At 32.5% G+C, this 12,447-nt stretch overlaps 1 protein-coding gene across 1 annotated transcript; it reads left to right on the top strand.

The window, feature by feature from the left end:
• Positions 1-219: 219 nt before the first annotated feature.
• On the top strand, positions 220-5,349 carry LOC121120304 (uncharacterized). The gene is made up of 3 exons (XM_040715161.2): positions 220-411; positions 3,294-4,622; positions 4,683-5,349. The coding sequence occupies exons 2-3, from the start codon at positions 3,321-3,323 to the stop codon at positions 4,878-4,880; spliced, it is 1,500 nt and encodes a 499-aa protein (XP_040571095.1). The 5' UTR covers positions 220-411; positions 3,294-3,320; the 3' UTR covers positions 4,881-5,349.
• The last annotated feature ends 7,098 nt before the right edge of the window (positions 5,350-12,447 follow it).

Raw genomic sequence — 12,447 nt, 5'->3', positions numbered from 1 at the left:
AAATATATATCAAATGAAAAGAATCAATATTTACATTAAGTTACCACTAAAATGACGTCAGAATTGGTATATTCTGTGTATTAAATAAAAGCGGAGAGAGAGAGAAAAAATGATAGAAACGCAGGCCTTTTTACGAAAATAACAACAATATCAACACCAACAACGCGCGCGTGCTCTCTTTCTCTACTTTTTTTTCCTTCTTTTCTATAACTTAATGTCAGTTTATTACATGTTGCGGAGCGTGGAGTACGTGAAACGGTCAACGAACTTTATTAATTATCCTTCTTCGACAAATTCGACATTTTATCATGATGAAAGGAATGTTTTAAAGACAAGACAACAAAGTAAATACATATTTTTAAACTACTACAGCATGATGGAGTTCCCGGATTTCGGAATATGATTTTTAAGGTAAGACGATAAAATTAAATAATTCGACAATTTTTAAATGTAATTTTATTTTCTGTTTTTGAGGTCACTTTAGTTTATGTTATGTTGTTATGGGGAATATGTTGTTTTTTTGACAAAATTATTTCTCACTTTTGATAACATTAAAACAATCACATGTTACTTTAATTCCTTCAGGTGCGCTGATTTTATTTACATACATTAAAAAAGTAAAATGACAAGTTTTTCATCGTGCTTTTTGCTTCTATTATATACTTATTTGCAATGTGTAATTGATTTGTAGGTATCAAATATCTGCCTTTTCTCTTCAGTTTTTTTTCTCTTACAAGAAACGTGTGCTGCAAAAAAATCACCACATAGAGAAAAAGACCTACAAAACAAGTTTGACCTCAATTTCGAACTTTTTTACGACTGTTTTTTTTTCTGAGACACTTTCATAATACATAAGCATCTGGGGGGGCAGTGGGTATTTTAGGGTTTCTATTTTTGTGTTGTGTTGTTTACAAAACAACACAGCACAAGTCAAGCTCTTATCTCATTGTTCACATCCTTAGACGTACGTGTGTGAGTGGGTGTTAAACTAAATATGTAGATAATGAAATTAAATTAAAACTTGTTAAAAAAACGTCAATTCCCTGATTTAAAATAAAAATAAATTAATTGACATAGTTATATCATCACCTTTTCATGAACAGTTAATGAAGTGAAGATAGATTACATCTTACTGCCTATGTGATTGCTATGACTTTAATTTATGTCTTGTTGTATTTTTCTACGAAAATAAAAATAAAGAGGAAAAACCACCTCGTAAATTGTTTTGGCACTTGAATGGGTTGAAAACCCATGTTCCTTGGGTGACCATCAACTACATATAGTATGAAAGAATACATGAACATAATATCTTTTGTTCTGGTTAGAGGCGCATTTTTTTGTGCAATGTGCACGTAGGTATCTGTTGCACTATTTCCCATGAGGAGGGGTGGTTGAGCCATAAAATGTATGTGCGTCCATTGTCAATAGGCTTGAGAATGGAGTTTAAATATGTATGAATGTATATAGATCCATAAATGGACTCACGGAAATATTGAAAATCTATATTTTAATTGCTTCAAATATAGGGATTCAACTTTTTACAATGTGAAAATTATTCAATTTTTCTTCTATGTCGTTGTTTGATTTAAAACTGCATCAGTCTTCATTATATGACTATGTATGTATACTTCATTTTAATAAACTGGATGAATTATTTTTAAATAATGTACAAGGAGTGTCAGAAAAGTTTCTTACCTCAACGTTAAGTTGACAGCACTTGTAAATAAAAGCTAGCCACATCTATCAATCATCTGTTAACAGTTACTGACCAAGGTTTAAGGCACTTTGGATGCATTTTTGTTATGTAAAAGTCGTTTTTAATCGTTTTTAATATATTTCTTTTTGCATAAATGGACAAAATCGAGTTTGGATCTATATTTTTTTTTGTTTGAGAATGTAACCTTTAAATAGATTCAAACAATAGCAGACAAATAATGACTTGTTCTGTTAAAATTTGAGTTGGATTCGAAGTCAAAACAAAAATTGACTAAGGAACAATTATCTTACTGAGAAATAGACGGGTTAAGAGATAGGAGAATCGCTCGGAGGAGTGTGTTGATTTACAAAAAGACTATGTTGAAAAATAAAATTCAGAAAAATAATGTTTTGTATCTTTGTTAGGTTAGAAACTTTTTGACCAACCTCGTATGTCCTTCATAAGAACCTTTATAAATTACAAATGAAGGATATTTACTTAACAGTACTTTAAATTTGAATCGATATAAATAGGAAAGTGTATTAAATGATGGAGATTTTGAGTTTTGATTATTGAGAATGTATCCACCAGAAATTGGCCTTACTTAGAATTTTTTTTTTTTTTTTTGCATGCATATGAATATTATTTTTTATTTCCAAGGCCTTGTCCTTGAAAATAAAGAAAGAAAAAGGAAGGGATATAAAAAAAAATATATTTCTCCCCTCTTGGAAAGCTTCCCTTTAAGCTATTACATAAGGCCTTTCTTTCTTTGGTCTTTCAAGTCTGTTTCTCCATTTTAGGTATGTTTATGACTGTAGTTGTATGATAATTCCTACATATTTTTATACAATTAGTAGTATACTCTCATATTTATGTACAATATACAGATGATCATACGTAAAATACAGGGTTGTCTGTCATGAAACAAATTATCCAAATGGTTGAATAACGATTTATGTTAAAAAAAGACTAAAAATTCAACTTCTTTATATATAAAAACATGATTAAAAATTCTTTTCCATATCAATGTATTTTTTTTATATAATAAAAAAAGAGTGTCATGGGGGTCCATGACCCCGCGACCCCCACGAATGTCCAGGCTTTAATATATTTATATATGACCCCTCTATGAAAGTTGAATTAAGCTGCCACTGGTTCCAGCCACTTGTAAAACTCAGATGCTGTGTAGCCAATTTTTCTTTTGTTTTTATAGTTTATATTGTATCAAGTTATTATTCTACCGAGGTGACCCTGTCATTATTATTATTATTATTCAGCTGTTAAAATATCTGTGTAAACAACAGATGATCCATTGCTTTAATTACTATCAAAAGTTGTCAAATTGATATCACGAATTCATGGCTTATGTAAATCTCATCTTCCTCTTCTCCTTTTTCTGAGATCAAAGGGCAGAAGATGATATTTATATTAATCATGTATATATTTATTATATATAAACAATGTGCTTTTTTGAACTATTGACCTTGAATCCAGGGAACTTTGTCTCAACTCTTTGTACGCAAGGAACTTTGACCAACGAGCATTCATTTCATTTTTCCCGTTTTAAATTAACATTATGTATATTTCTATTCTTTAGCAATGTAGAAGATAATTATTCATTATCATGGACGAACAGATACACAATCATTCCAGTGGTGGACATACACAGCACCAGACCTACTGGAACATCAACAACTACTCCATACAACAGAATGTATGCTACTGCCGGGTTCACTCCGCCCTCCCCTACTCCCAAAGCTCAACCCTCGCTCCTCAATTTATTCGACAATATCGTACGATAGAGCCGAACTACAGTAATCGAGGCATTGTGCCAGAGACGGGCATTCTCTCCACTCCTCCCTCACGAAGACACAAAAGCAATAATAGCACTGGAGGGAGCAGTAACAATACGAGCTTTAGCAGTAGTAGCAGCAGCAGTGGGAATAGCAGTATGCTGCTAAATACCTCCAACAATAGCTGCAAATCCTCTGCATCTAAATCCTCTGGACATCGTCACCGAAGCAAGTTCCGAAAAGATAATCACCATCATTACCACAATCATCCTCATCACCAGTACCCCACATCACCTCAAATCTACAAATCAGCTCCCTCTAGTCCTGTCAATAACCGACATGACTCCTACCTTCTCAACAATAACAACATTGATGGAGGTAAAAAGAAGCCCACCTCTCCAGAGCCATCTCGAAGAGCCTATCTCACTCTAGACAAGCTGGAACGTGGAAATCTCTTATCTGAAAAGCCCTCAGCTGCCTCGACTCCTCTCATTTCTGGATGCTGTGGAGGTGTCATGAAGGATCTCCACTCCTCCTGTCCTGCCAAAAAGAAATCCTCAGAAAAATCATCTCTTCACAAAAGACGCTCAGGGAGCTACTCTGCTCTGGACTCTGTGTCCACGGATAGCTCTGACGGAATTGATGGCTCCATTCCTGCTCAACCCTCCGGCTCTTCGTCTGCTGGAAATTGCGTCAAAAATATTGTATCATGGATGTCCAAAGTGGGGAAGGGCACCTCAGCCCTTTTGGATAGTCTCCCCTCTGCATTCAAGGGAGAGGATCATCACGTAGTAATGGTTGGGCTGGACTCGGCTGGAAAGACCACAGTTCTCTATAGGCTCAAATTTGATCAGTACATCAACACTGTTCCCACCATCGGATTCAACTGTGAGAAAATCCGAGGAACACTGGGTGACTCAAGGGGCCTCGTATTTCTCGTTTGGGATGTAGGGGGACAGGAAAAGATTCGACCTCTTTGGAGGCCTTACACTAGGGCCACAGATGGGATCATTTTTGTTGTGGATTCTACAGACACGGGTGATCGTCTAGATGAAGCCAAGATGGAACTTCATCGTATCATGAAGACTCAGGACAATGTGGGGGTTCCTCTTCTCGTCATAGCTAACAAACAGGTAAGCTCAAAACTCCCTGTTTCCTTTGCGTTATTTTAATCTCTTTCATTCCTTGTTTAGGATCTGCCTACATCCAAATCTGCACCAGAATTAGAACGAATCCTGGAGCTATCAAAAATAGGGACTTCCTCACTATGGCATTTGGAGCCTTGTTGTGCTGTAACAGGAGAGGGGTTGGATATAGCAATTGAAAAACTCCATGAACTCATTGTGAAGAGACGAAAAATTCAAAAACGCATTCGGAACAAGACTCGATAAAAACCTTGCATTATGCCTAATTGCCCTTCTTACCCATGTATCCGAGCTTAGCCATGATATTCAAAACCCAGCAAAAACATAAAACCCCGGAAAATGGAGCTTTTTTGAGCTTAACACTTTATGACGTCAAACTTTTTTTTTTTTAAAACTTATTTGTTCTTCATACCTACCTTTCCCTGAGCTTATTATCTGTATATCACTATAATCATGCCTACAAAGGTCTGTCGAATACTTCTTTCTCTTTCTCCTGGTGTTGTATTATTTTATATATGTTCTCATTTTTCCTATTTTTAAAAAAATAATTCTGTTATATTATTTTCATTTTATTCCAATCCCATATTTATGTTCTCTCTTGAATTTTCTCCTTTAAAAAAAATTCATAATTTATTTGTCAGATAACATATACATTAATGTATAAATTTAATGGATACATATTACATACTTAAATGAATATACGAAATCATAGATATACAGCCTTGTTGACTTATTTCCGCCTATAATGCTATATAAATTTAAAAATACAAAGTCCTCTTCATTATCACCTATTGTTAAGAAAACTAATGGTCACCCCTTCACATGGAATTCTAAACATATGGATAGTAATGTAAAAGCTTTTAATTTTTTGGAATTGGGCATCCGAAGAGTACATTTTCTTTTCCTTAGCAGTTGTCATTCTTATTTAATTCCTGAGTAGTGAACTTACTTTCCTATATAGAATCAATTTTATTCAAAACATGATTGAAAATTCTTGTGTGCTCATAAAACAGTGAGTGTTCCCCATAGGATTTGTTACAAAGTTATCAATGCAATTCCTTGTTGTACTCAGACTAAAATTCAGGATCTTCATCACTACATATGGAATAACCATCATGCAGCTTAGCTTCTCTTCCTTGATTTCCCCTCTTTAAGGAATAGATTAAAAATGACATTGAGTCTTTTCTTTTCTCTAGACAATCATTCTTTTTTATGTTCCCCTCATGTGGGAATATAAATTTTATCTGATTATTCCAGGTCTCATGAATTCGATGACCAACAACGATAAATTACCTTAGCAAAATATGGTTTTGATTTATTTTTTATTGCTAAGTTAGTTAAAGTATTGAATTAGTACTTGAAAAAGTTTCATGTACATAGAAATATTTGCTTAACCTATGGAACATAATTTTGTTAGTCCACTGGGATGAATTATCTCAGCAAAAAAGAGTGCAAAGATAAATTGCATAATTTTTTAAATTTTGGATCTTCTCACCCTTACAAAATTGCTCATTTTCATCACTCTTGAGCAGTGGTTCCCAACCTGTGGGGCTCGACCCCAATGCCAAGGGCTCGTTAATTGATTTTGACCCGGTTGTGTATTAAACACGGTGAAAAACATATTGAATAGTTATATAAATTCATTCTTTGAAACTCAGTCTAATAGTTTCCTAAGTAACTCAAAACCACGTCTGAGACAGTATTGAACAGTATCTTTGGTTTCTGTTTTGCCTTTATGGCGCCGTATCCGTTCCACCTCCAATATGTATGCTAAATTAGCCAAATTTGAGAGCATCTGGCCGATATTTTGTAAGAAAAGTAAGAATACTGTCTCAAGGGTGCTGAAGGCTTCTGGTATGAAATCAAAGAGGTTTGTTTTGGACACCATTCTTGACGCACAGCATCAAAAAATCCGAATGAAGCGTTGTAGAAGTCTTATTAATAACCTCAAACATGATGGTGACTGTGTGATTTTCTTCTCTGTTGAATAATTTACGGAATGTATAGTTAGTTCATGAATAAATAATCTATTATTCATAATTGCAATATAGGGTAATTTATTGTAGAAAAAAATAGATGTATATATTTGATGTTTTAAGAATTGGGGTAGTTTCCTGATTCCTTGTATTCAAATGGTTTGCTATATTTGAAAGGTTGAAAACCAATGCTCTAGAACAGGAATGTCCAACCCGAGGTCTACTTAATATTAAGTGCGGCCAACTATCCATTTTCACTTCAAGCTGTATTTTATAGCGAAATAGTCAACATATCATCAAAATGGGTAGAAAACCCATAATACTACGCAAATAAAGGAATTTTGAAAAATTATCCCTCTGAGGAAAAAAAATTAATAAGAAAACAGAAGGATTTTTTGAAAGGATTTCTTTTCTAAAAAAAGTACAGGAAAAATTTGAATTTTTTCAAACAATGCAAAAATCCCCCCTCCCAAAAAAAAAAGATTATATATATAATCCTAGGAACCCCCCTGAACAGGGTTGTCAAATTGGCCTTTTTTATATTTGCCTAAATTTGAAATAAAAATCTATTTTTTAGAAAGCTATTTTTCATGAAATTTAATTTAATAGGTTCGGTAGCTAATTAAAATATTTCAAGTGGCAATGCAGCCCATTACATTAATAAAGTTGGACATCTTTGCTCATGATATTATGAATTCCTTATTATTCTGATAAAAATTTGATGCAAATTATCCAAATAATTAATAACATAGTCAAGATTATGTATGTAATAGTGTAAAAAAAGACAATTTTTTTAATATCTTTTGTTATATACTCGTAAGTACATATATGACAAACAATTTTAGATTCCCGAAGGCCAATGTAAAATACAGTATGTCCAAAAATTGATGGTGGTATTAAAAATATCCGTTCTATATTTAATTTTATATATTTTCGGAATAAAATGAAATTTGGAGGATCCAATCATTAGGCAATATTAAATATTTCTGATGAAATCATTTTCGATGATTGTATCATACATCAGTATAAAAGGGCTCAGGAAACACCACAGGATGTTATTTGAAATTCAATATCCGAAATGGTGAGAGAGCACTCCTTGGAGACCTGGGACTGGCTGTTGGCATGATAGAGGGTGGATCAAGCCAGAGATACATTGCTCAAAAGTTACAGATTCCTTTCAGGACCATTGAGTATTGGTGTAAGAAAAGGAAGGATGGACAAGCCCTTGCAAATCAGAAGGGTTGAGGAAGGAGGAAAAATATTAGCAAAGTTCACAAACTGGTGATTTCAAAATCTTTGACCAGAAAGAGGCAATCCACAAGGAAACTTGCAGCAAGATTGACTTCAAAGGGCTATCCAAGTCATCTGTCCACAACTACCTGAGACACTCTTTGAATGCATTGCCATACACACCTCGTTTGTACCACAAACTTTCAGAAAACCAAGGAAAGTCCGGCTTCAATTCTGTCATGAACAAAACACTGGATCTCTGATGTCAGCTTTGTCTCGTACTCAAGAAATTGTACCTCTTTTGAAAAAGAAAATGTTGTCTGACACATCAAGAGCCATTTCCCTGCAGGATAGTGCCCCTGCTCACCACTCCGAAAAGGAACAAAAGTGGTGTTCAGACAACTTGGATTACTGTCAATAGTCGTGACTTATCTCCCATGGAAATTTGTGAGCCTTGGTCCAGAGTGAACTCAATGAAAATGCACCAGCAACTTCAGAGGATGAATTAAAAATAAAAACTGACAAAAGCTTGGGAAAAAATTTCTCCAGATACTTTGAATAATCTATATGAAGGGATGTCAAAACGTATAAAGAAATGTATGAAGCTTGAAGGTCGTCAGATTGGGAAGCAAATAAAGTTTTTCGCCAAAAAATATCACTTGTTTAGGTAAATTCATGATTAAAAAAAACCACCATCAATTTTTGGACATACTGTATATGGAACACTTTTGGGATAAAACTGTAAAAAATGTATTTGTGTTGTTAAACAAAAGTTATAAATTATTATATTGCATACTAAACTTAAAAAAAAACAGTTTATTTTTCTATGGCCTTATGGCCCTTGTTTTTACAAAAGAGAATCTTGAGTAACTTTTTCGTTTTTTGGGAAGATTCTAGGACTTCAAGGTGGTTACATTTTGTATTCACGCATAAACTTATAAAAAATATTGATAAAGTAATTTTCCTAAATACTCCTTATAGAGCAAAAAAATCTTTCTTAACTGAAAATGTAAAAGAAGAAGGCGATCTATTCAAACATAATCAAATTTTCTGAAATTTTTTCTCTTTTTTTTTGTTCCAAAGGAGGACTTTAGAAAAAAACATTATCAATATTTAAATTAATTATAAAATGCTTTCCAAAATTATTTAATGCAAAATAACTAAAAATTTATTCTTAGTATACATACTTATTAACTAAGTAAAGAGTTTTTGCCTTTTTTCATAATTTGATTAAGATGTGTGCCCTTGTAAGACAATGAAATTCAGCAGAGTTATTTTTCATACCATAGTACAACTTTTCCGTAATATCCGTAATCGAAATGTGAAAAAAATGAAAATCAAACTGCTCTAATGGGCATGCTAATGACCATTTAATAAATCCAAGAAAAGCAAAAATAAATTAATGAAAAACCTTAATTCGAGGGAGACACAGTACGTTTTTCATACATCATTTGGTTTGATCAAAATTGAAATATTAAAAATTATAGAATCCATTCAAAGTGAATTATTATATATCTTCATTATGTAATAATATTAAATAAACTTCAGAATGGCAAAAGTTATCTCATGGACACTTGTGTCAGTTTTTTGAAATTATTTTACATCCAAAACGTAAAAAAAAAATTATATAAGAAAATAAATTAGTTGTAAAAATATGTAGAACAATTGATGAAACTATGAGGTCACGTTTCATGAAATATTCTCCCCTGTTTATTGTTTATTTTAATTGATCTTATTATTTATGTGTTGGAATGCTAATTAAACTTTATTTTATAGGAATTCAGTTCTGGAGCAGTTCTATGTTAATTTTTAGAGTTGTAAAAACGTGTGCAAGATTTTTAGTATTTGGTAATCTGAGTGGGCCCAAAAGTCTCAAATAAGAGTTCAAAAGAACTCAAAAGAGTTTTGCAACGAAAGAGATGGGTTTCTTATATTAATAGTGTCAAAAGCGGCCACTTCACCTTCACAGGGCTCTTTTCATCCACTTTTTTGATAGCTGTTTCGACAGTCTGGTGTGAAACTCCGAGATCTCTTTCCATGGTCCCTCATGGACTTGGGGAGTTCGAATATTTAATATTGGAATTTTTTTTTGAACAACTATTTATTTTTGAATTTCATAAAAAAAATTAAATATATATAATCCTGCGGACACCCCTGCCTAGCGCCATGTTATACAACTATACTTATATCGTACATAAATAAACAAGCTATTTTTTTCCCATAGAGTACGATATTTCTCCCTACACTCAGTAATGTATACATACATATATTCTATACAAGTATATAAAAGAAAAGAACAAACCAATTTAAAAGTGAGTCTGACCCAATTTTTGGAGTCTATAACAAAAATAATAATACACTTTTTAATATATATCACATGATACTCGTAATGTAAAAGAAGCCTTACAGAGAGAAAAAAAGGAGAGCTGGACTAGTTTTTTCACCCTTCTCGTCAAATATTATATCAAGGACGTCTCCAGAATTGTTTTTTTTTTTTTTGACATTTGATTTTTTTTTTAAATTCAAAAACCCTATTCATAAAAATATAATTTTTTTTCGAAAAAAAATTATATTTCAAATATTTTATAGTTTGGAAAACAAAAAATATTGTTTTTTTTTGGTAAAATTTGTAAATATTAAATTTTTTGGAAAAAAATTAATAAATGCATAGTTATATACAGAAAATTAAATTTTTTGAAGAAAAAATTGAAAAATTATTTTTTTGGAAAAAAATGAAAATATTAAATTTCAAACATTTTATTTTTAGAAAAAAATTAATTTTTTTAGATAAGAATTTCAAAAAATTAATTTCAAAGATTACATTTCTTCTAAAAAATCCATAGCTTTTCATATGAATTTTATTTTTTTCAACACAATTTGAAAAATTTATTAGTTTGGTAAAAAAATTGAAAAACTAAATTGAAGTAAAAATTTTTGAAAAAAAAAGTTTAAATATTTAATTTTCTATAAAACAGGAAAAATTTCTTTATTTTCCAATTAATAAAACAGAGAAAATTTGATAGATTCTTCAGTATCACTACGATGAAGGTGAAGAGGAGGTGCAGGGGTACAAAAAAAATTGTACTATTTATGTTACCAATACAGTATCGAATACAACAGCAAATTGTTGGTTACAACGAATCATTCTGGTAATATGAACGTCGAAAATATCGATAAAATAATGAAAATAATATGAGTACATATTCAATTCCCCAGGAACTGAAGATTAGCCAAAAAACCTTTTGAATCTATCTAAACCGGATAATCTTAAATTTGCTAATTATATTCTTAAAATAAAGAGAAAAAACGCTCAAAACATTTTATTTCGCTTATAATAAAAAAAATTAAAGAAAAAATAGTTTTATCCAGGCCTCTACATGTAGGAGCCCCTACATGTAGAGGCTAGGTTATTCTTTATTATGATCCCCACCTCGTTTGATTGGTTGACCATTTTTAAAAAGTATATTTTTTTTTTTGCAAAATAAATAAGTATAAATATATATCAGTGAAATCGCTAGTATTTAGCCGATTCTGATGCATCGGTACACCCTATTAACAATACATTGACAAGGAAGGAAAGTGGGGAAACAAAAGTATGTAAGATGATAATTGCAGTGGCTTTAAAAGTCACAATTACTATGTATGATTCACTTGACGGTCTTCCTTTTTTCACTCTCTCTCTCTCTCTTCCCTTGTCATACCTGGGATTGAAGAAAGTCATTTCTTATGCATGATTAAGCAATTGGTAGCATATGCACCAACGTAGTACATTAGGATGGTTTGATTTTCAACTTTTTTCGAATTTCGATTAGAGCTTTTGTGGAAAAGTTGTAATTTGCCAAAAAAAAAAAAAAAAAAAGCTTATGTAAAATTTCGTTGTTCATTAATGTCATCCGTAGGTCGCACATCTCGTTCAAATTATGAAAAAAGGCAAAACTCTTTACTTAGTAAATAATTGATGAAAGTTGAGTTATTGAAATTAATTCATATTTCAATATATTAAAGCATAAACAATTAGTTACAAAACAAAGCAAAGCGTGAGCTCTTTAAATGGCGTACAAGTCGAGAAAATGACACTTAAACGTGATCGACGAATTTCCCTTCGAATTTGGGTGTATCCAGAACCAGAATGTTGGAGAGTGAATAAACATCCTCTCGAACAACCAATATATTTCAAGATGAATTCAAGCCCATACTTGAGCTTGAAAAGTTAAAGAAACTGCCCAGGCCCAAGTCCATTAAGGCCCATGCAAGTGATCTCAGGATTTCACACAAGACTGTGCAGATATCTATCAAAAAAGTGGGTGGAAAGAGCTTTGTGAGGATGGAGGGGCCACTTTTAACACTACCAATGAAAGAAAATCATCTCCTTTGTTGAAAGACTCTTTTCAGTTTTTTTGAATACTTTTTTTGAAACTTTTGGCCCCCTACAGTCCTGATTATAATCCCTTCGACATTCACCCACAACACCGAGGCCCTCGAAGCCACTGTCTGCTACCACTGATATCCTTTGATAGGGGACTATTTCTGCAGCGAGTACTAGTACTGCCGTCCGGAAGTTATCATTGCTGCTAAGGGTGGGTACATTAATGATTAAGAGAGCCCAG

The sequence above is a fragment of the Lepeophtheirus salmonis genome, chromosome 6, assembly GCF_016086655.4.
Source record: "Lepeophtheirus salmonis chromosome 6, UVic_Lsal_1.4, whole genome shotgun sequence".
NCBI classification, from domain to species: Eukaryota; Metazoa; Arthropoda; class Copepoda; order Siphonostomatoida; family Caligidae; genus Lepeophtheirus; species Lepeophtheirus salmonis.
Note: the sequence above shows the minus strand (reverse complement) of the source record. Positions and strands in the feature narration are given on the sequence as shown.